Source organism: Alligator mississippiensis, chromosome 9 (genome assembly GCF_030867095.1).
Source record: "Alligator mississippiensis isolate rAllMis1 chromosome 9, rAllMis1, whole genome shotgun sequence".
Taxonomy (NCBI): Eukaryota; Metazoa; Chordata; order Crocodylia; family Alligatoridae; genus Alligator; species Alligator mississippiensis.
Window position 1 is genome coordinate 64,069,579 of NC_081832.1, and position 23,327 is coordinate 64,092,905.

Consider the following 23,327-nt stretch of genomic DNA (forward strand, 5'->3'; position numbering starts at 1 on the left):
ATGCAAAAAAACCCAAAAAATGACATTGCAAATTCATAAAGTTTACTATTTTTCTTATTTCTTACAAATATTTGAATACTGAAGAACCACAAACCTGTACAATTGTGTAAGAGCTGCTATAATATTATAGCGTATTAGCTAAAGATATACTATATCTTTTGCATTTGCAGTATGCAGCCACAAAATCTACTACTGTAAACTTGATCTCATAAACACATTAGGATACTGGCTGCAATGTTAGTAAAACAGAGGGTAGGTGAGCACAGAGCTAGTGCCCATTGGTGTTAGATGATGTTGTGTTGCTGAAGGTGCTATCTTCCATGTGATATAAAACACAAAGCCCGCCAGACCACGTGTGATGTAGAACCATGTGCTACATCATTTGTGTGTCCATGCACGCAGACACACACCAGAGGCTATGCCAAGAATAGTGAGAGTCCTAGCCAGAATGGTATTATGCTCTAATTATTCTCAGCTGGTAGACAGCATCTGATGGACCATTACCAGCTGTAGTTTACAGGGGGTGCGATTGGTCTGGGCTCCTCTAAACCGCACTTGGATAAAGCTAGCACAGAAATCAGGGAGCAGAAATGGGTGCTGGCACTTTGCCACTACTTCTACACTTCGCTATATTTCAGGGGTTGTCAACTGGGGGTGTCAGCTGGGGGTATGTGTACCCCTAGGGGACTTGGAAAGATCCTAGGAGCTGGGTGGGTCCCATCCGCCACCCTACCACCCCGTGTTGCCACCTCCCAAGAGCAGGGCCAGGGAAGGGGCAAGGGCAGCAGTGCCCCTCTGCAGACCACACAGGTGCCACCCAGCCAGCTGCCAAGGGGTGAGGAGGGAGCTTGCACGCAGCTGCTGCTGCCACCATCTACCACCCTGTGCCGCCGCAGCCCACTGCCCCAAACCGCCACTGCATGCCGTTTTCCCACAGCTGGTCACACATGCGGCTGCATGGGCTGCTGACTCCATGGGCGGTGCATGATTGGCTAGGCACAAGGCGCCGTCAGCTGCCACATGTGTGACCAGCTGCAGGAAAGTGGCGTGTGGCAGCAGCACAGGGTGGTGGGTGGTGGCAGCCGCATGCAAGCCCCTGGGCCCCCACCGGCTCCGTGTCCGGTTGCCACCACCAGATGGAGTACACCTCTAAAAAAAGGTTGAAAACCCCTGCTATGCTCCATGAGGGAGGCTGAGCTCAAGAGTGAATCTGGGCCTTAGCGAGTGCATGGAACTTTTCACAAGACTGCAGTTGTCCACCGTTGTCGGGGTTGAATTTTGCACTCAAGACCTAACTTTTCTCTCTCACTTTAATCGGATATGGTAGCCATCACTTCCTGAAATAAACTGTTGTATACTATTGTTTTTCTCCACTCAAAGTGTGCTGCACTTCCAGAGTGGTGGGTGGCAGATGACAGAACAAGGAGCAATGGTCTCAAGTTGCATCAAAGGAAGTTTAGGTTGGATATTAAGAACAATTTTCTCACTAGAAGGGCAGTAAAACACTGGAACAGGCCACCCAGCGAGGTTGTGGAATCTCCATCCTTGGAATTTTTTAAGACCCGGCTAGACAAAGCCTTGGCTGCATTGGCGATGTGTAGGGGGTGCATGCGGATGCACGTGCACCCCCTGAGATCGGCTGTGCGCTTCCAGTTTCACCTTGCACTACTGTTTTCGCCGCTGGCTCGGTGTTCGGCTGCTGAGGGACCCCCCTACCCAATTGGCCGCTGGGGGACCCTCCCTCCATCGGTGATCTGGTGCCCTCCCAAGACTCGGTAGGCACCAGTCACCCATGCTTGGCTGGATGATCTAGTTGGGGCTGGTCTTGGACTATATGCCCTCCTGAGGTCCCTTCCAACCCTCATTTTCTATGATTCTATGAAATGACCTTATTTTGTAGTTCACATGTGAACAAATAAAGTGGCTTAGGATAAAGCATACTATATACATGCAGTATGTTCTTATTTTATATCTTTTTTACTTGATGTATGTTTGCTGTGGATCAACGGACCTCGAACTGTGGCTTGTGAAGCCCACACACTTGGATCAAGTGCACACAGTTCTGTCTCAGTAAAGGAGCATCCGTAAGTCTTCAAGCAGTGATATGTTGAATTGCTTGTAGCTCAGTCCCGGACCTTTTAAGAGTTCCAGGCAGAATATTTTCATAACTGAAATGAAAAGAGAACAAGCATCAATCTGCATTTGCAGAAGTACTTTGTGGCTCTTGAGCACTTGTTTGTTGTGCCTCTTTTTGTCATAAATGCAACCATGATTCAATTTGATGATGCTAAAAAAAGTAGAGCTCCTTCCACATAAGTGGATACAATGAATCAGGTGTTGACTTGGAATGATCAGAGAAGAGGTGGGCTGCAAACAAGACAAGTAGGGTTGGTTTGAATTAAAGTCAAGTCCCACATCCACGGAGAAGATTCAAATTGCAGGGGGCGAGAGAATCTGTGGGGTGTCAGGATATCATCAGGTTAACATAATATGAACATAAATATTCTTCCTGTTCTGTACTCTTCTTATTTTGTCATGGAAGAAAGCAATCTACTGTAGAGAAGATGGGGAACGGGGCATGTACTAGTCTGTCGGAAGATCTCGGTCTTAAGGAGCGATACACAATGTGAGAAGGCATGACTATTGATCTGGATTCATTTATTTGAGTTTTATTGGCCCCCAGGCTCAGATAGAAACATTCCAAGGTTTGAATTAGGGCACTTCATCAGGGTCTCTGTCAACTTGCCCTTTGAATAAGTTCGAAGTTTCTCCAGTTTTATTTTTTCTTTCATTACAACTCTCTTTTCTTATCTACCTTTTTCAGGATACAGCTTAAAGCCATCTTTTTCCAGATAATATCAACAATGCCATGTTCCAGCTTTTTGTTCCAGATAGTATAAATAATTCCAGTTTAAAGCAATCGTACAGTCCAGGGTATGAATTACAGCACTGGGTCAGGAGAACTCAGAGTATCGTAAAATGTTATTTTTTTCATCGTATGGTTTAATTTTCACCATACAGTTTCTAATAGCTTTCTAACATCTTCTGGTTACTCCCAAGCTCTAAATTGAGATAGGCAAATGCTTTATCAGGGTGCTAAAGCATAGCCCTCTTGCATAGGTGCTGAGAGACAGCCAGCTCTTGCTCTCTGAGGCTGCTAGTGTAAATCCCTGGGTGAAGCAGAGACTGCAGTTTGTTTTCTTTACCAGGAAAGCTTAAAACGTGCCAATCCTCAGGTCACCAGCTCTCCTTCCCCCCCCCCGGCACGCTGATTCCAGCCTGTGCCGAATGAAAGGCACCAGGTAATGTCTTACACGCCATGCAGCTCAGTTCAAAACCGAAATCCCTCTTTGGCTCTGCTCCAGGTTGAAATCCCCGGTGCTCGAAGCCAAGTGCATCCTGCTTGCACCCGCCCGCGACTCCCATCTGCACGCAGCGGGCAGCCTGCTCATTCCGGCAGCGAGCGGGGCGGACTCCCCTGGGCCGCGGGCTTGTTTTGCACGGCGGCCCGACCTGCGGAGCGGCGGCGGCGGGCGCTGGCAGGGCTCGGGGTGTGTGTTGACAGGCAGCACCGCCTGAGTCAGCAAATCCTGCTCTGCTGAGCTCCAGCCAATGCAGAGCCCACCCAGCCGGCTCGGGGGCTTCGGAGTCGGAGCAGCCTGCACGCAGACATGCGAGGCGGCTCTGCCCGGCGCTGATGGCAAGATGGGGTCCGGCGCCAGGCATCCCTCGGCTTTCCCCGCGAGCCAGCCCCGGGAGGGCTCCGCCGAGGCACCTGTCATGTAGTCTCCCTTGAACCACCCCCCGGCAGGATCCTCATGGATTGAGGGGACTTCTTGGTTGCTTTTTTTAATTTTTTTTTTATTTTGATTTTTTTTTTTAATTTTATTTCCTATGTAGATCTGTTCGGGGGTTGTTGTTTTGGGTTTTTTTGGAAGATGAAATGCTTTTCTCGTTACCTGCCTTACATCTTCAGACCTCCGAACACCATCCTCTCGTCCAGCTGCCACACGGAAGGTACCGAGCAGCCGGGCGCGGCCGCGCGCGCGGGCGGGGGGAGCCTGACCTCGGCCCTGCGGGCACGGGGCGGCGGGTGCGGGGGCAGCGGCGCGACGGGCGGCCCCAAGGTGAGAAGCAGGGCAGGCGGCCCTGGAGCCCGCTCCTGCAGACGCTGCTTGTTTTCCTGTTAAGTTTTGCAGCAGCCAAGCGAGCAGGAGCCCGGCTGGCCCCGCTGCTCCCCGGTGCCCGGCGGCGGCGCGAGTCGCGGGGCTCCGCGCAAGGGCGCTGCAGCGTCGGCGGCTTCCCGCGGTGGGTGGGCCAGCCTGAGCGCCGTGTGCGGGGAGCGCCGGGCCGGGCCGGGGCTGCAAACTTCCCCTCCGCACCTCCGCCTCCGCCCCGCGCCTGAGCAGGCGTGCGTGTGTGTGACACGTCTGTGCAGGGGTGCACACTGTGTGTGTGTACACACTGTGTGCGATGTCCTGTGCAGGGGTGCACACAGTGTGTGTGTGTGAGTGTGATGTGCTTGTGTGGGGGTGTACACTGTGTGTGTGATGTGCTTTTGTGGGGGTGCACACTGTGTGTGTGTATACACTGTGTGCGATGTCCTGTGCAGGGGTGCACACAGTGTGTGTGTGTGAGTGTGATGTGCTTTTGTGGGGGTGCACACTGTGTGTGTGTATACACTGTGTGTATACACTATGTGTGATATCCTGTGCAGGGAAGCACACAGCATGTGTGTGTGTGTGTGTGTGTGTGTGTGTGTGTACGTTTGTGTGTAAACTGTGTTATGTGTGTGTGTGTGTGACATGTGCCTGTGCAGGGGTGCACACTGTGTGTGTGTATACACTGTGTGTGATATCCTGTGCAGGGGTGCACACAGTGTGCCTGTCTGGGGGTGCAGTGTGTGTGTATACACTGTGTGTGCAATATGCCTGCATGGGGGTGCATATTGTGTGTGGTGTACCTGTGTGAGGGTACACACAGTGTGTGTGTGTGTGTGTGTGTACTGTGTGTGTCGTGCCTGTGGGGGGGTGCACACTGTGTGTGTGTGTGTGTGTGTGACTCTTCAGTGATATGCCTGTATGAGGGTACACTCTGTGTGTGTGTGTGTGTGTGTGTGTGTGTGTGTGAACTGTCAGGCAGTTTTGAGAGTCATCAACACAAATTCCTACCAGCTCGGCAGGGTTCAAAATGCACACAGATTTTGAGTCTGTCCTTGGAATCAAAACATCTTTTCATGCATCTGAAAAATACTACATACTCGGTAAAAACAAAAAAGGGAAGGATATTTGTCACTGAATGAGGTTGTTGGGAAGCACGGGGAAGTTAGAAAAGCCAAATTCTACTCTTGGTTTCTCTAGTGCAGGTGTCTAATACTGCAAACAGCAGTGAGGAATTCAGGAGCGTGCATTCGCAGATGTGGACGCAGTGGGACTATTTTCCAGGAAAGGCCAGATAACGGGAAACTGAGCCTGGCCCAGCATGAGTTTCAGATGAGGACTTGTGATTGATGCTGTAAAAAAAATCTTCAGATTGGCAGCTCAGAGGAGGAGGTTCAGTCCTGACTTGGTATACCCAGTTTATTTTAGAAATCAGATCAGCCTATTTTAGTTGTGTAAGATCTGAACCTTTCCATATGGATAGAGAAGACTCTGGGAAGGGAGGTGGGGGGGGGGCAGAATGTGTGTAGCTAAGTTTGGGTAGCTAAGGATACTTGGAGGGGAGAGTCAGTCATATTTTTGTGCTCAGTATTTTTTTTTTGCTTTGTTTATACATGGATATATTTCAGATTTCCTTAGATCGGGGTGGGCCAGCCTGTGGCAAGCATTCCACAAGTGGCCTGGGAAGCCTGTGTGTGCAGTACGTGCCAGATCAGAGAGGAGACAGGCAGCATCATGGCATACAAGGCAGGAAGCACTAAGTAGAGTGGTAGATTGGGCAGGGAAAAGAGACCAAAGCAGCAGATTGGCATGGGAAGAGGATCAGCGTAGCACTTGGCGAGGGTGGGGAGCTAACTTGTGGCATGCCTTACAAAAAGGTCGGCCCCCACTGCCTTATTTGCTGAGCTTTTCTATGATAGAGGAAATACTTAATTTGAAAATGTTTTGGCTCGCTTGTAGAATTGGAGATGCACTGAGAATATCTATATTTATCCCAAAGGCAGTACGTGACTGTGAAATTATAGATGCTCCAGAGACTGCCTGCCACTGATTTATGTAAAATCCCTGATAATTTGTATGAAACCTGGATGGGTGTTGACACACGACATGGCCAGCCCTTTTGAAGCCAATGCGTTTGTTTACTGGAGGAAGAGTTGCAGGGTTGGGTAATGTGTAGCTATACTGTGCCGATATGCCCGCATATGGGATGACTAATTGGGTATTATGAAAACTGACAAAAAAAGGATGGTTAAAAATAATTATCAGTAGAAACTGAAGGAGGACACTAAGAACTTGCCCACATCACTTGCACACCATTTGAGTTTCCAAAACATACCATTGAGGGCAAGGCTTTATTGCAGAGGTAACTCAGATGAACTTCACGTTGACCTGAGCATGTGTTATATCTGTTCATATCAAAGTAGGCTGTTACAAGGCCCTACCCTATTACTGTGTCCAGAGCCGTCCCTAGTGGGGGGTGAATCGAGGCAACCATCATGGACCCCGCACTTTGAGGGGCCCCTGCGGAGCCAGGTGGAGCAACCGTGGTGACTCCACGCTACTGCCAGCTTCACATCCAGCTACTCAGCACCCACCTCCTCCCTCAATCGCTGCCAAATCCACCACCAGCTTCCTCACAGCGGGGGGCAGGGCCCTGCACAGGCTGATTTGCCCCAGGCCCCGCACCTTGCTTGGGTCATCTCTGACTGCATCCTCGTTGGTGGTGCAGTCTTCCATGCGTTTTGCCTGGACTTCTGGGATCATATCTCATAATATTTTGTGTAGCAGTAAGCTGAGCTGCTTTTGATTCTTTCCCAGTGAATGAAAGGAGGATTAAGCTGTCCGGAGTGGAGAATTGTGGGAGGGCACTGAAGGACTATTGGCCTGACAAAGGGTATTTATACCCGAAAGCTTGCACAGAAGAATTTTTCCAACTATTTGAGTAGGTCTAATATAGGGGTTGTCAACGGGGGTACATGTACCCTGGAGGTACTTGGGAAGGCCCTAGGGGGTACATGCAGGTGGGTGGGGATGGAGCACTGCCACTTACCACCCCGCGCCACTGCCTCCCAGGAGCAGAGCCGGGGCAGGGGAGGGGCAAGGGCAGTGGTGCCCCTCTGCAGGCTGCACAGGTGCTGCCCAGCAGACTGGACACAGGGGGGGGGAAGCTCACACGTGGCAGCAGTGTGGGGTGGTGGGTGGTGGTGGTGGCTGCCACGTACAAGCTTCCCTCCCACTCCATGTCCAGCCACGTGCCACCCCCTGCCCCCCGCCCATGCTCCGTGTCCAGCTGCTGGGGGTACACTTTATAAAAAAAGGTTGAAAACCCCTGGTCTAATAAAAGATATCAGATTTACCCAAAGAACCTTGTTTGCCTATGTCCTTAGACCAACACAGCTACAACCTATGCCCCTGAAGCACTATTGACTGTTCAGTAATTTAACATACAAAGTGAAATTGTTACCATGCCAAATGGACATGGAACTGTAGTTTTTACCTCCAGTTGAGCTAGCCTGGGTTTAAAATAACACCAATTTTCGCTCAGAGTTTTGTGTATGCATCAGGCTCAGGAGGGAGGCTAGGGGCAACACCTGAGTAGGAGCCTGAAGATACTCTGCAGTGAAGACAGACCCTGTTGATCTACAGATGATTCAACTATGCACCCTGCCATGGCAAAAAGTCTGTTTGAGCCTCCTATTATTTTTCTTTCACCTGAGAAACCACTGGAAGCAAATGGCATCACACTAGATCTGAAAATTCAAGAGCTTTAGTCGATAGCATTTTGGACAAATTCTCCTTCAGCGCAGAAATCAATATTACAGTGGCTTTATACAGCAGGGAAAGTTTTCTATTAATACACATTATATCTTAGTAAAATATTGTGGGAAAACAGAAATCCAGAGAAATAAATTTCTGTGCACTACAGTTAAAGGCAAAGGAAAGAGAAATATTTTAACATAATATATCTCATAGGACATTTTGGAATAAAAGCACAGTCATCTGAAGCTTCTAAATTAGAAAAAAAATAGCCTTCTCATTACCAGTCATCTATACCTATTTATCTAATTTAAGACAGTGTTCAAGAAGACAAATATCAAGTTGTCCTTTAAAGAAAGTGAAAATCAAAATGAATAATGACAAAATACGTGCTGCTCATGCCTTTGATGGAGACAAATCAGCCTCACTTTTCACCAAGAGCATGTTCCTTTAATTAAGTCCATTGCAATGACTCCACTCTCCTGTAGTGCTGTAGTATGATTCATCCAGTGAAATATTGTGGAACAAAAAGTGACAATACCAAATTGTCCGTCTGGAATGGGAGGGTCAGGACTGAAGAGTGGTGCTCATGAATACAGGTCTGAAGAGTGCAATACTCTACCACTGCTTATTTTACTGTTTAAGCAGAAGGCCATACAGATTTTTTCTTTCCTCCAGAAATCATCAGGAAGATTTTTTTTAAAGGAATACAGAATAACGCTTAGTTCTTCCTGTGGAAGAAGTGCTCTCCAAAGATATTAAGCATTTCCATATTCAGAATTCCCAAACCTGGCATTTAGTCCCTGGGGTCCTGATGGGGTTTTGACTGACCCACTTCTGAACTGTTTTACTACTCTGATGGTTTTGATAGACCACCCAGTCTGACTGTCAAGGAAGGTCATGTGCGATTGCTGGGAATGGACTGAGCTCAAAAAAGGGCAGACCACATTATTGCATTCTCTACTTTTATTAAGTTAACACACTAATTATAAGCATGTGTGCAGTGCTGTTTCTCATATTTGTTGCAAGATATGTATCATCAATTTGATGCTTGCTGAGGGGAAAACTGAGCCAGAAAGATTTTAAATGCATCACCCCAGGCCACAAAGCAAATGAATAGCAGACCTGTGACTCCAAACAAGGGGTGAGAGCCCCATCCCCACTCTGGCCCCTTTACGCAGGATAAAAGGGTTAGAGTGGCCTTACACAGCCCATCCCACTTGTTCCTGCCAGCACGTGCCAAACTCAGAAATCCACTAGTGAAGCCATTCTGGGAGTACCCCACAATTGCTAGTCTGAAGTAGCCCGGAGACTGGCCACAGGATGCGACCCCATTGGCTTCACTGTTGCTCTTCCAGGTTTGTGGGAGCAGGCAGATGGGGTGTACTAGAGAGCAGGCATCCCTGGTGCTGTGGTGTAGACATACCCTAAAAGCCCTGGTTCCAACTAAGGTAAAAGTTACTGCTTCAAGCTTTGGTTTCCCCATCTATTAAATGAGAATAACCATACTTTACCTTCCACTGTAAACCACCACTGCATATACAAACAATAAGAGCTAATTAGCATTAGCCTACTTCTCAACCCAAGTTAAGGGCCTAGTCCTACACAGAGTCCCTTCTCAAAGGTCTGTTGAAGTGTTTAGTACTAGCATCAATTTTACAGCACTACTGAATTCTTTCTAGGTGAGATTTCAATAGTGATCTGACTATGGTATTAGAGCAGCCCATGACGTGAATTTTGCTCCTCCAGGCATGAATGCCACGTGCCCAAGGAGGTTGGGGGGGCACGGCGACCTCCCACAGGCGGCGGCAGCAGCAAGCGGTGAGCTCCCACAGGCAGCCACGGTGCTGTTGACAGCAGGGGTGGGGATGGCAAACGCCAACCGGTGGTCAGCGACCACCAGCAGATGCCGCTGGTGATGTCGGTGGCAGGGGGGAGGTGGCAAGCAGCGACTGCCCACAGGCACCACTGGCACTGTCGATGGTGCCTTTTTGCAGGGGGTGCACCACCAAGTTCAGGGGGTGCATGTGCACCTGCATGCACCCCTTATATGTCACCAATGTCTCCAGGTCTTCCATGCTTCAGACCATAGTAGAAACTATTGCTACTATGGGTTAGCTAGTTTCTCATCCAATTCCACATTCACTCCCTGTTACTTTATTCAGCAGCCCAATCAGAAAAGGCTTTTTGAACCACTGTTAGTCCATGAACAACAGCTTGTATAGTTTTGCATGGATGAGAGCAAAGAGCAAAGTGTGGAGAGTCTTTAACTGAAAAGATATTTTAAGAGTGATTAAATGACCTAACTGAAAGCCTACATGAACAGATGTCTGATATTAAACTGGATCCACCACAGTACTGCCAACCAACAGCATTTGAACCTCATGGGATGGCCCTCAAATGTAATGTGGTTGTCTTAACAAAAAAAAAAAAAACAAAAAAAAAACCAAACCCCAAAAACCAAAAATTAAATTTAAAATATTATAAATTTAGGGTACTTTTTATTTCTTTCAAGTTTTGGCAATGTCATGTTTTCAAATTTTTCTCAGCCCAAAGACATTGCACATTTAGGACTAGCTCATTCAGAAGCAATGTAACCAGGTTAGCATGGTGTTTTTATGCTAATATTCCTTCCTTGTCAGCAGGGCTGATTACTTCTGGCCCAGCACTATGTGAATAGATCTGAACACAGGCATGAGCAAACTAGGTGGCTGCCTGGGGCCCAGAAAGAAAGGGAGTCCAAAAATGAAAAAAAAAATTACAATTTCAAAAAGAAGTTTTAATATTGTGCATATACAGGGCTGGCAGTGCTAATAATTGAAAACCAACTATGTAAAAACATCAATACCACAGATGTGATAAAGACTTCTGCAACAAAATCAATATCTCTGGTGAAGGGGGGCCCGATACTAAAAGTTTGCCATGGGGCTGCCAGAAGTCTAGGTATGACACTGCATATGAATGTGTCCCTACTGCTTGTAGTATCCAAGCTAACTCATTTATTCAGAGTACTGTGCTGTGGAAACCAGACCTGTATCTTTTAAAAAATGAAAATGGAGTCTCACATAGTCCGGTAAATCCAGAAGGTAGGGCATTAGGGAGAACAACAACAGCCCTGAAGTTGGTAACACTGAGCTCTGCAAGGCAAAGACATGGCTAGGGTCAGGCATTACACATGAACTGGTTTAAGTGATCAGAAACTGGTTTAAACCTGTAACAGGACAGATGTTCAGTGCACAGAAACCGATTTGAAAATGGCTGCAATCAGTTTGAGATAAACCTGGTTGAATGTAGCATCAGACTTAACTGATTTGGGTCAATCCAGTTTATGCAATGTTTGTCCCAGACCCCTTGCTGATTTAAATTAAATCAGAGTCTCCCAGCATCCCAGCATGCTCTCTGTGCTGGGTAGGGCTCTCTGCTCCACAGCAGGGCTGGCCCCTCATCTTCTGCTCCCTGGCTGCAGCTTCAGTAGTGACTGCAGGCATCTGCCTGGCTTTTGCTCCCCGCCTCCCCTCCCCTCCCCTCCCCTCCCGACTCCGCTAAGCAGGTATTCCCCCATCCCTCAGACACCTCTCAGCATTAGCTAGCAGACCACATACTGGCTACCTTTGATCTGTGGCATATGGGACAAAGGCAGAATCAACAGGTAGCTGGTAATGATCCCCCTGTTTTCTTAATGGGGTGATGAACACTGAGTTAGAGGGGATAAACATTCTCTGCTGGGCTGATTGTGCGGGGGGAACCCCTCCCTAATCATAGCTTCCTGCCAGGGCCTGGCCGTGCCTCCCCTCAGCTCAGCTCTGTGGAAGGGAAGGGAGGGCTGCTCTAACACCGCCTTGGTTTCTAGCATGAGCCACTGCAGGCATGTGCCTACATTTCTGGGATGTCTGTCTGGTTACAAAACTGATTTAGCCTAGCCAGGTTAGACTAACCTGCAAAGATTGAATCAATTCAGGCTCAGGCTTTTTGAATGTCTGTCCCTAGCCCATAAGGTAAGACCTCAGTCATGTAATGAGCTCTATGTGGATGAAACTTTGAACCTGATGAAGCATTAATTTATAAACTACCCATGTGAAACTAAAATCTGCTACCAGGGATCCAGCTGCAGCACTTGAGCATAATTTCACATTAGATGTACCAAACAATAAGAGGGAATGGGAAAAGTAGAACTACCCTGGGACAGGAAAGCAAGGTTGTATAAACTAATTGAATGTAGAACGTGATGATTCCAAGTAACGCATAAAACATTTTTTCATGTTAATTATTAGACGTATTTTGCTTCATTTTTTCTGTGTGTGTGGTGGGTTTCCAATCTGCTGACTGTGCATCACATGTCTTTCTATTAAAATCTGCAATATCCAATGCATGCCACTCCTTATCCTTGCATTCTGACTGACACTCAAATTAATTCTGCAAGAGCATAGCATAGGATAGTCATTCTTCATTATACTTCCTCCAAGAATACCGTGTTGGTTGGGAAGCATAGACCCAAGCTTGAGCCCTTGGGCAGAAACACAGTATCCCAGTGCTATGAATAGGGAATTCAGGTGAACATTTATGTGCAATGCTGGCAAATTGCATTTATTATTTACCATTGCCTTTGACTTGATCAGTTTCTAGTTTTGCTTCATAATGATGTGAAGTGCACTGGGACAACACTGTTAGTGACTGTGAAAATTCCTGCATAGTTATTAGGTTAGTTTTATTGACGAGATTCTTACGTATGAATGTTCTAACTTTATTTCCTAATCATGTAGGCAAAGGAGATAAGCCCAGAGAAGCACAAGAATAAATTAAGTATCTTAGATCATATATGCAGCAAGGAAAAAAGTGATACAACTGTAAGAAATTAGTGACACAACTGTGAGGGTTGAATTGCCATTGGAAGATCCTCTTTAAGGTGTTACTTTTACAGATTTCTTTGAGGGGCTGAGCATCCCTTTGACTACATAACGGGCTCATGTACACATGTGATTAATGCATATGAACAAACTCTGGAGCTTATTGTTCTGGAGTTTTTTGTTCTGGGGCACACGATTTGAACGTGGGAGGAAAAAACTCCAGAGCGTATTGCTCCCAAGTTTATTCATGTGTTGCACATTGAACCTGGTTGGAGCTGCCTGGGCTGGCAGGGGATCCAGGGGTTAGCCTGCCAGTCTAGGCTGCTCTGACTAGGCTCCACATGCTGCGGAACAGCTGGCTGAGGCACAAGGGTTCTTCTGCATGCCAGCTAGCCGTGTGCCAAAGCACCCTCTGCCCCAGGCATCCAGGGCAGCATCTACACATGCACTGCTGCGCATGAAAAAACTCCACAGCACAGTATTGCTTGCATTTATAAGTACTACCCTGCTGCAAAGTTCATTAGTTTTGTGCACTGTAATAAGCACCGAGATGTATACTGCACTGTTAGCCAACTGTGCAAGAAATGTCTCATGTAGACATGCCCACTCATCCCATTGATTTAACACCTCATAATATCAGGATAGCAACAGAGGCATTAAGCTTAGTTCTTCCTTTACAATTTTCTCTTCCACGGACAATTACTGTGATAAGAATTTTGACTGAGACTCAGAATATGTGTTTTTTATTCCTTACCTGCAAGTGGCCTACTGTTTATCTTTATCCAGTCAAAAACTGGCTATTTGCTTAGGTTTTCTCAGAGGACCAAATCTTAGATTATGAATAAGGGAATGCATTTCAAACCTTATTGCCTTTAAGGCTAGGGACAGACATTACGCATATACTAGTTTAAGTGATCAGAAACTGGCTTCAACCTGTAACAGAACAGATGTTCAGTGCACATAAACCAGTTTGAAAATGGCTGAAACCAGTTTGAGATAAACCTGGTTGAATGCAGTATCAGACTTAATAGATTTGGGTCAAACTGGCTTATGCAATGTCTGTCCCAGACCCCTTGCTTGTTTAAGTTAAATCAGACTCCCCCAGCATCCTGGCATGCTCTCTGGGCTGGGTGGGGCTCTCTGCTACACAGCAGAGCTGGCCCGTCGCCTCTGCTCCCTGGCTGGAGCTCCGGTAGAGACTGCAGGCTTCTGCCTGACTTCCCCCTGCTTCCTCCATTCCCTCCCTGTCTCCTCTGCCTTACACAGGCCCACATGCTGGCTACGGTCCGTGCTGTAGCACACCAGACAAAAGCAGAATCAACAGGTAGCTGGTAATGTCCCTCTCTTGTTTTCTTAATGGGGTGATAAACACTGAGTTAGAGGTGATAAACTGTGTTATCAATTCCCTGCTGGGCTGGTCAGAAGTGGGGGGGAACCCCTCCCTAATCAGAGAGTCCTGCTGGGGCCTGGCCATGCCCCCCTCAGCTCAGCGCTATAGAAGGGAAGGGAGGGCTGCTTTAGTGCTCCCTGGCTTCTAGCCTGAGCTACTGCAGGTACATGCCTGCACGTCTGGGATGTCTGTGCAGTTACAAGCTGATTCAGCCTAGCCAGATTATACTAACCTGAAAAGATTGAATCAATTCAGGCCCAGGCTTTTTGAATTTCTGCCTATAGCCTAAATGTAAGAAAGGTGATGATTGCAGTCCCCCTTCATTTCCATAAACTCTATCCATAATTTAGTATTTGTTCTTTTTAGCTGTTTGTAAAATTAGTTAATCCTTAAACCATCAACTCGGTTAAGCACTTCAGTGTGCCTGTCACGGTATATGCTTAAGTCCAGCTCTGTTCAGCAATGCATGTAGGCCCATAATTGAGTCCCATTGACTTTAAAGCTAAGCATGTGTTTAAGTGCTTTATTTAAGTGGAATTTAGGTTCTGATCCTGCAATATCATCTATTCTTAGCCTTATTTTGAATTGGGGTGAAAGCTTCGAAAAAAGATTTTTGCAGCTATTCATTTAAACGCAAAACAACCATTTGGGTCAGCCATGTTCATGTCATGTTTTATTCATTAAACATTTATACATGATCACAGTGTATTCACTGGGAGCTATTTACCATTCATTACATCTTGAAAGGGAGTTAGATGATGCTGAGGGAGTGGTGCATTATCATAATTCCATTTGAAAATGGTGTCAAGCTTACCCATAGTTGTGGATAGGAAATGTTTCTTTTATTTCAGTGTGTACGCACACGTGTGCATGCACATATTGAAGAAAACATATACAGCTTAAAATAAAAATATTAGGTGCTATTTTTAAACAATAGGATTTGGATGCAACATGTATATAAATAGTACATTAAATCTCTGTTGCACTTTCTACTATTTGTAATGTCTTTTGGCATTACAAGCGCTAACTTCTTATACCTCACAGCATGTCTGAGATGAGAATTGTTTCCTTCCCCCCTCACGTTGGAATTATGTTTAAAGCAGGGAAGTGAGTTCTTCAGGGTGGATTAAGGCCAGAGCCAGCTAGAACTAAGGTCTCCAATCTCCCATCATTCTCTACAACCACAAAACATGTTTTTCTCTATCAGCTACAAAAGGTAGGGTCCTCAATTGGGTTCCTGGATACAGGAGTAGGTATTTACAAAATTGTTATAGCTAAGAGCTGGTTTCAGCATCAAAATGCTGAGTATTTAGATATTTGAGTATTTGGGTATGCTCTAATGGTGCCTGTAAGGTCTACAGCCTGAACACTATACATACTTGGTTTGGAGGCAATTTCTAATTTTGGTTTAATGTCTGACTCTGTTCCTGTTCTAGTGCAACAAAGTTAAACTTTCCTCTGTACACTTCTGTGATCTTTAGTCTATCTGTTGATACAGATGCCAAGGTGACATGGATGTGAATATACGAGCAACAAATACATCCATTTTAACTCTCACATATTTCCAGCTTAATGTCTTGAAGCATGTTTTCAGGCCAGCCTGGGATACATTTAAACTGAGATACTAAAAGTGAAAGACCATAGTCAGTATCTGAATTTGCTGCCAAAACTTACATATAATATTCTGTTCCCTACTGGACTTGAACAATATGTACCATTATTTACATATAATATATCAGTACCAATAAAAAAATCACAGTAGCCTCTTTGGACTGACAACGCAACACATTTAGGACTGGCTGTTTAAAGGCTTAATTTAAAGAATACTGAACAAAGTTTAATAATATATGCTATTTTATTATGCTGTTATTTTTTCTATTTTGTCCTTGTTGCTGCTGATTCCCACTTGAGCTGGTTGAATTTGTAATTATAAGCTATCTGATGAATGTGTTGCTTTTTTTCTGTTAGTAAACTGGCCTTGAACAATCTTAGTATCTGCAAATGTGTTTATTGCTCACTGAATAGTTTGGTCAAATTCATCTCAGCTCTGGTTTGTTTGTAAGCCATTCATTTCAGCTCTTTGCTATTCATCATTTGTCACATTTATTTGGTCATCCAAGACATATGATTTTTAAGTTGTCCTTTCTTAGTGGAGGACCGAAACTTTAAAAATAGAAGAATGACAAATAATGAACAGCAAATACAATTATTATGTATTATTTGTATTGTGGTAGTGCCTAGAAGCCCCAACACTGTTCAAACACAAGTCAGAAAGGCAGGCCTTGCCTCCAAAATCTTACAATATAAATAGCTAATAAGAAATGACAACTGCTCTTGTGTATGTATGAATACCCTTGTTTTCATGTGAATACTATAGAGGTTTGTATGAAGAACAGCCAACCTCCAAGAATTTGGGTAAACAAAATCCCATTTATATGAATGCTCACAGATCAAATGGAATATGAAAATGGTCAAATCAAAGGAACCATTCAATAATGAAACAAACGTTCAGAAATGCAATTTCTGCAGCATTTAACTCCTAATTACTGTAATAAATATAATACTTAGCACTTACAGAACATTTTATGGTTCCTAGCTTTACAAACTAGAGGGTTTTTTTTCCTGACTGAGGCTTCAGGCATTACCACCTTGGAGAATCTGTCCAGATTTCACATGGAGTCTAGTTCCTATTAGAAGAGGACTCTGACTGTAGACAGTGCTGTGAATATGTTCAGGCACTGCAGACATAATCAGCAAGGTTTCTCTCTAAAGAAATCTCAGCATGTCCTGATAGAAGGAAACTTCCATTAACTTGGAAGGATCTTACAAACTCTTACTGACCTGAATGGTACTTACACACACAAACACGATCAGAGCGACTGCCTAGGATTGCCTATAAATAAGCTATGTACCTAAGCAGGCATTTGCAAGACCAGGTACATAATCTATAACTATTTGAATAAAATGATGATGCTGACTAACAACATTATGACGATGGTTAAGAAAACCACCCTCATGTACTATGGGTGAATTGCTCTTTGCCTAGCAAAGCTGCCTGGCAGCTCCTATAGCAACAGCATAAGTGTTCCACATCTGGTGTCCCCCAAACCAGGACATTGGCTTAAAAATGCAATAAAGAGATAATAGGCTTTTGTCTGAGATGCAAAACAACAAGAAATGGCCAATGATAAAGCAGGTTTGTGGAGCCCTGCCACACTTCATCCAAGCTGCCATCAAATGCAGATGTTAAAGGGGAAACAATGTTTCAAACGTGACTCATAAGAGAACAATAAGTAGTGTGGGGGTGCAGGGGAAACTCTTGAATCACAGCTGCAGAAAAGAAAACAAAGGATTTACTATACAATTACCATAGTGTATTATCTGAGGCAAAGTCGTGTTAGATAACATCTCTATTATACCAGCATCATGGCTGCATCTGCTAGCCTGTTAGTTTGTTGACACTTGATGAGAAACCCCTGATTTTCTGGGAGATGGAGGCTGTTAATATTTTACGCATTAGAAACTGTAGATGGAGAGAATGTCGATATATGAAGCTCTGTCTCATACAAATGGCTGAGATGCCATGCTATTGGTCACAGCACCGGACATGATGGAACAGAAGGAAATGGGGATAGATAGTTTTCCGTGTTTGTAACTGGTAGATGAAAGGAAGCATTGATCCAGTGCTGTGGTTTTCTGTATGTTTTCCAGAGAAACATCATTCAGGAATCCCATTCCCATCTTACTGGATCTTGTGAGAGGCTTCCTTCCATCCAGCTATGTAGGAAAAGCAGGATGGGCACGACTCTCAGGTCCAGAGCCCCTAATCAAATTCTAATTCTAGATTCTAAGGCCAGCCCCAGCGCCGATTTACTCCATGACTTTGGAAGGGAGAGAGGTGGGAAATATCACTGAAACCTTCTGGGTCAAATTAATCCCTGCAGCAACATAGGTTCTGAAATCCCTCCAGGGTGCATTTGATCCTTCTGGTCCCCAGTTTACCCATGATGTGAGCAAGTGTCTTTCTTCAGGCACAATTAATCCTTATAAATTAAATTGAGTTCCTTATATGAAAGCATCAATAATTCGATAGTTGCAAATTATTATTATTTGTTATTCATCTTTGTTTTAAAAGATTTAAATGACAGTGATAAAAATAGTTATACAATTTCAATGGAGAAAATAGAATCATACAAATGAAGGGCTGGAAGGACCTTCAAGGGTCATCTAAGCACGTTTTTCCTCTATGGCTAGTTCACATAACTTATACCATCCTTGACAGGTGGTTGTCTACTATGTTCTTAAACATCTCCACTGATGGTACTTACAAAGCATTCCTGAGTAAAAGAAATGCTCTTTCAGGAGGTATGTCTGCCTACACCAAAGTAAAATTGCTGCAACTCCATTTAAGTGAACAGAGACACTGAGATCAGAGTATAACAGGCCACCTTTTTATGTGTGCACGTTACTCTCTGTTAATGCTCTAAGGAGTTACCCATGTTCATCATAAAAGGAGTAGAGACTTGTGCTACTGTTTTTAAAAATCCTGAGGACTTCTGTGTTTATCTTTTTGCTGCTGCTGGTAACATCAAGCCATAGTTGCTGTAATAAAAGTCGTATCTTCCATTTAAACCTGCCAGCCCTGACCTCAGCAGGTTGCCATTTGTCTTTCTAAATTATTACTCTTGTGAATTGCTTTGATTGTGGAGCAGCCATTATTTAAATATTTAATGGTCATATTACTCCCAACCCACGCAGAAAAAAAGAGAGTTTAATAAATGAATAAAAATCAATTGCATAAATGCATCTCATGGAAAATAAACATTTCTTTTAAGTTGTTTCAGCAGTCAGTAGCAGTGGTATCCTAGGACTTCTTCACATCAATTATAGCGTTGAAATAAAGACAGAGGATTGTTTGTTATCTGTGCCACACTTGAAAGCCAGAGTGTACCAAACAGTAGCTTAGGACCACAGTCTGTCACTCACTCTTTTGATGTCTCATAACTGACCAGTAGGCATAGAGTACACGTGTATCAACATGATCCTTGTCTTCCCCAAGTGTAGGCAGGCCTGGGATTACGCCAGGGCTTTGTAGGAGGGAGTTAAAGAGTGAGCATGACTATTATTCATGAAGGGAGGTCAGAATAAATGAAATAGATACACCCTTTAGTTTTGGCAGCTGTGTTCCATTAACGTATGTGCCTACTGCTTTTTTGTTAGTAATACTGGATCCATTAGGAGCTCAACCTTCATTTCTACCAGCAATTTTATTTTATTCATTGCAGATTGATACTGCAGAGAATTAAAATGGAAAGTGTGTCTGTATTTACACTTCAGAAATTAAATGACTGTGTCCAAATTATATTCAGTCCATTTAGTTTGCAAGGAAAGATATGCAGGTGAATTCTGATCTCTACCTATGTGGAGGTAAATCAGGAAGAACTCCACTTCTTAGCAACATTGCTGTTGGACCATTACATTTTTGGCTGATTCCCACTACCACCCAAGTTAAGGACCTGATTAACAGTGTTAATCAGAAGCTGGGGGAGTTGCTTTTGGATAACTGAGAGGGGGCTCCCTGGGGCTAGATCTCGAGTTAGCCCAGCCACCCGCCTAGGGCAGGCTGCCCTGACTCACCTGCCACGACTTGAATGTTATGATAATATATTAAGCAGGAGGCTGCCCATTCATGGCCCTGATGCTCAGGGAAGCTATCCATGGCTCCATACCTTCCCTACACCATGGCCCATACCTCACAGATGGAATCCAGATTGTTATTGCATCTCAGTCTGAGACTAGAGCAAACTCAGTCCTTTCTTGGCCTCATTCACCCACACTTACTCAAGCCGCCCCCTCTCACAGGGGCCTCTTGCACTCTACCCATTACTGGGCCACTCTCTAGTGCCCTTGCACCCTTTGAGCAACCCCCTTGGGTCATCAGGCTTTACTGCGCACACTTCGGCACTACCATGCAGCAACTTCAGATCCCATGAGTTCACCTACTCTATGTGGTGTCACCTTGTGCTGCCACTGGGCTGCTTCTGCCCCAAGCCTCTCACCAGGCAACTAGTTTATACTCACACACTTGGGGTTGGCCTATGTACCACCCTTCAAGCCGCCTCTACAGCCCTACTCAGTATGCCCCTGGTGCAACCCTTCCAGCCAGCCTCTGCAGCCCTACTCTACACCCCACTGGCACAGTCCTTCAGGTGCCGCAAATGCACCCTACTCTGTGCGGGCCCACACAACAAACTAACCCCTCTGGGGCCTCCGAGGTCTTACACCCCTGTTGGGCTCAGGTGCTTCCTCATAAGTGTGCCTGGCCTATGCTACAACTCTCTACACTACCCACCACATGGCAGGGGTTGGGGTTAAGGTGCCCCTACCTGCCTTTCACTGGGGGGGTACCTGTTCTGGTATTTCTTGGGGGCTGTCCTGCCACAGAGAGTCCCACGAGACCCCCCTTGCAGTTTCAGGTCATGCCTAAGACTAGGAGCCTCCTGCCATCCCCATAGCTCCTGCCCTTACCACTAAGATGTTCTGAGCAGCAGCTCAGCTGTGTGATGTTTCTCCGGCTGCCAGCAGCAGACTGCTACCCCAGCCTGCATGTGCTGGGTCCTAAAATGGCTGCCCTAATCAAGCACCTGCTGGCTGCCTGCCTCCAGCCCTTAAAGTGGCAGGCACCCAAAGGTGCTCTACCACAATAACCTTGGTATAATTCAGATCAGAATCAAGGCCAATTAACTCTGGCTCACAGTGAGAGTCACCCAAAACCCTAACTGTCCCATAGCAAGGGTGTTTATACGTTGATAGGAGCCCTACACTTGCATTTGTGCATGGGTGCATTGTGTACACAGCTCAGGTTGGTGCAGGATTATGCACATATATCTTGCAAATGTTGGCCTAATGAAAGGACTGTTCTCCCCCAAACAATCTACCATCCGTCAGTATCAACCACTGATCTAAAAAAGGGTGCTTGCATCTCATACCAAGTCTAGAGCTATTATTTAATTAATTTAATGTTATTACTGTACTAATGAAGTTGAGCCCAGTAGCCATTTCCCACTAATTTACCTTATTTTATTGATAGCAAAAGTGCTTGTAATGGAAACAGCAAACAGTGCCCATAATGGATTCTAAATGACAAGCCCAGTCTCAAGGCAGAATAATTTTCTTCTGCCTACTCTGATAGTAGGCACCCTTACAATTTCCAAGGTCACCCAAAGTTCAAAATATAACAAAATTTAAAATTTAAAAGCCAAATTATGGAACTATTATCCCCACAGGTAAGCAGGTATTGCATGGAGTACATTGACTCAGTAGACTGATTCAGTGTACTAACTTACCCCTGGGAATATACATTTTCAGATAGCCTCTACCATAACTGTAGCTCTGTATCTTCCTAGTCTCTGCCCTGTCTAAGTGCCATATTTTTTTGTATATAGTACATCCCAGAATATAATACACAGCTTATTTTTGAAAAGCAGAATGAAGAGAAAAAGCTCTTTACTTATAGTAACTACCCTTGGTGGGGGTTGCTAAGGAGCTGATCCTTATGTTCTGCTCTGTGTGACTTGTGTCAGATTTTAGTTCCAGTTTTACCTGCTCAAATGCAGAACCTGCTCTTGCAGTATTTTTCACGTATAATGAGCACTCCAATTTCCAAAAGCTGTTTTTTGGGGGCAAAGTGCATATTGTAAGCAAGAAAATATGGTATTTATCTTACTTCTCTTCCTTAAAGTGTGCTTAACCTTTGCACTGGCATTTTCCAGATGCATCAGCTATAAAACACTGATGGACAACACTGGGGATACTTTATCACTTTATGTTTGAAGTGCCTTTAAAGCTTAGCTCAAAGGTACCCTTAAGCTAGATGTTTAGCTTTTTTGAGATCTTTAGGATGAAAGCTTAGCCCAGAGGCACCGTAAAAGTAAGCTTTCTATTGTAAGGGCACCTCCAGGCTAAGCTTTTACCTTTCAAAATATTTTTTAACTACTTTTCGAGGGGGTGAGGGAGCGAGGAGAGGGCATAGTTTCTCCATATGCTCTAGTCAGAAAATTACTGTATGGGTAATTCAGCTATGACTGAAGGAAAAAAAGTTCTTTATATGTAAGAAAGTGGCTTGTATGACAGATCTCCTTGATTTTAGGAATAAGCCAAGTTTGAAAAAAGTGGTTGAGAAATATTATGATTAGGATTTTTAATCTCTGGCACAATTTGGTATATTATCAGTCAAATGCAACAACCTTCCATGAAAGAGTGATTAACAAGGATGAGCGCCAAGTCATGCTTCCTGCACTCTTTGCTCTGCTGCTCAAGAAGGATTGTTAGTTAGACTGGTTTTATTCTGTATTTGTGGAGCTCTGTGGCCAAGATCACTGGTCTTGATTCAGTCCTAGGGTAGGGAAGTATTCTGTTTGCTCTTTTTTTTATTAGTGTGGTTAACTATAAATTAGTACATTATTGTAAACCGGGGCCTGATTCTCATATACAACATGGGTTATTTACACTGCTTTGGCCCTGAAAAAGGACCTTAAAGTTTGCATAAATATGACAGCCTCCTCACTACTTTGCTGGCTGTAACCATGTTTACTTTTTCACTGAGTCATTTTGAGTCATGAAGCCGATGTGCGTTACCATATTGTTCTGATTAGAAGTTCACCATTCATGTAAGCCAACCCCGTTTTCAGATTCAAAAACAGCCTTCTCCCAGAGCGTAAGTTGATAACTATAGATAAAGGTCTTGAACAGCTGTTCCCCTTACAAAACCCCACAGGAGAATGAGATAATCAAGGAAAGGACCAAGAAGGCTAAATGCACTAAAATAAAAACTCTATTGAAAAGATTTCTGACTTGGTATTTTTATTGTATTCAGGTGCATACTACAAGTACAAAAGCCAAGACTGCTGAGGATCTAATTATATGTCAATTCCACACACAAATCAAGTTGTGAGATATATAGTTCTTTTGCAGGAAAAATAAGGTAGATAGAATCAGAAAAATACACTAGCCATAATAGATAAAGTATGTAAGGTTATCTAAGTCTGCAAGTCTATGTAGATTGCTCTGACCAATAATTAAAATTATGTGAAGATGGATCAATAATAAGGAAGATGGAACAGAACCTGGAATTGAGTTTTCAACAGTAACTACATTTCCTGAATTATCCAGGTATTT

The 23,327-nt window shown here is 44.6% G+C and overlaps 1 protein-coding gene across 2 annotated transcripts in view; it reads left to right on the forward strand.

Annotated features, from left to right (window-relative positions):
* PPP2R2B (protein phosphatase 2 regulatory subunit Bbeta) overlaps positions 1–23,327 on the forward strand; it is a 258,320-nt gene that overhangs the window by 9,345 nt on the left and 225,648 nt on the right. The window contains exon 1 of one of the 2 annotated variants that reach the window (XM_014597663.3): positions 3,532–4,017. The exons of the other annotated variant lie outside the window; for it this stretch is intronic. Coding sequence (XP_014453149.1) covers positions 3,939–4,017 — 79 coding nt within the window. The 5' untranslated portion in view covers positions 3,532–3,938. Of the gene's footprint in view, positions 1–3,531; positions 4,018–23,327 lie in introns of those variants that run through there. 2 annotated transcript variants of the gene reach the window in all.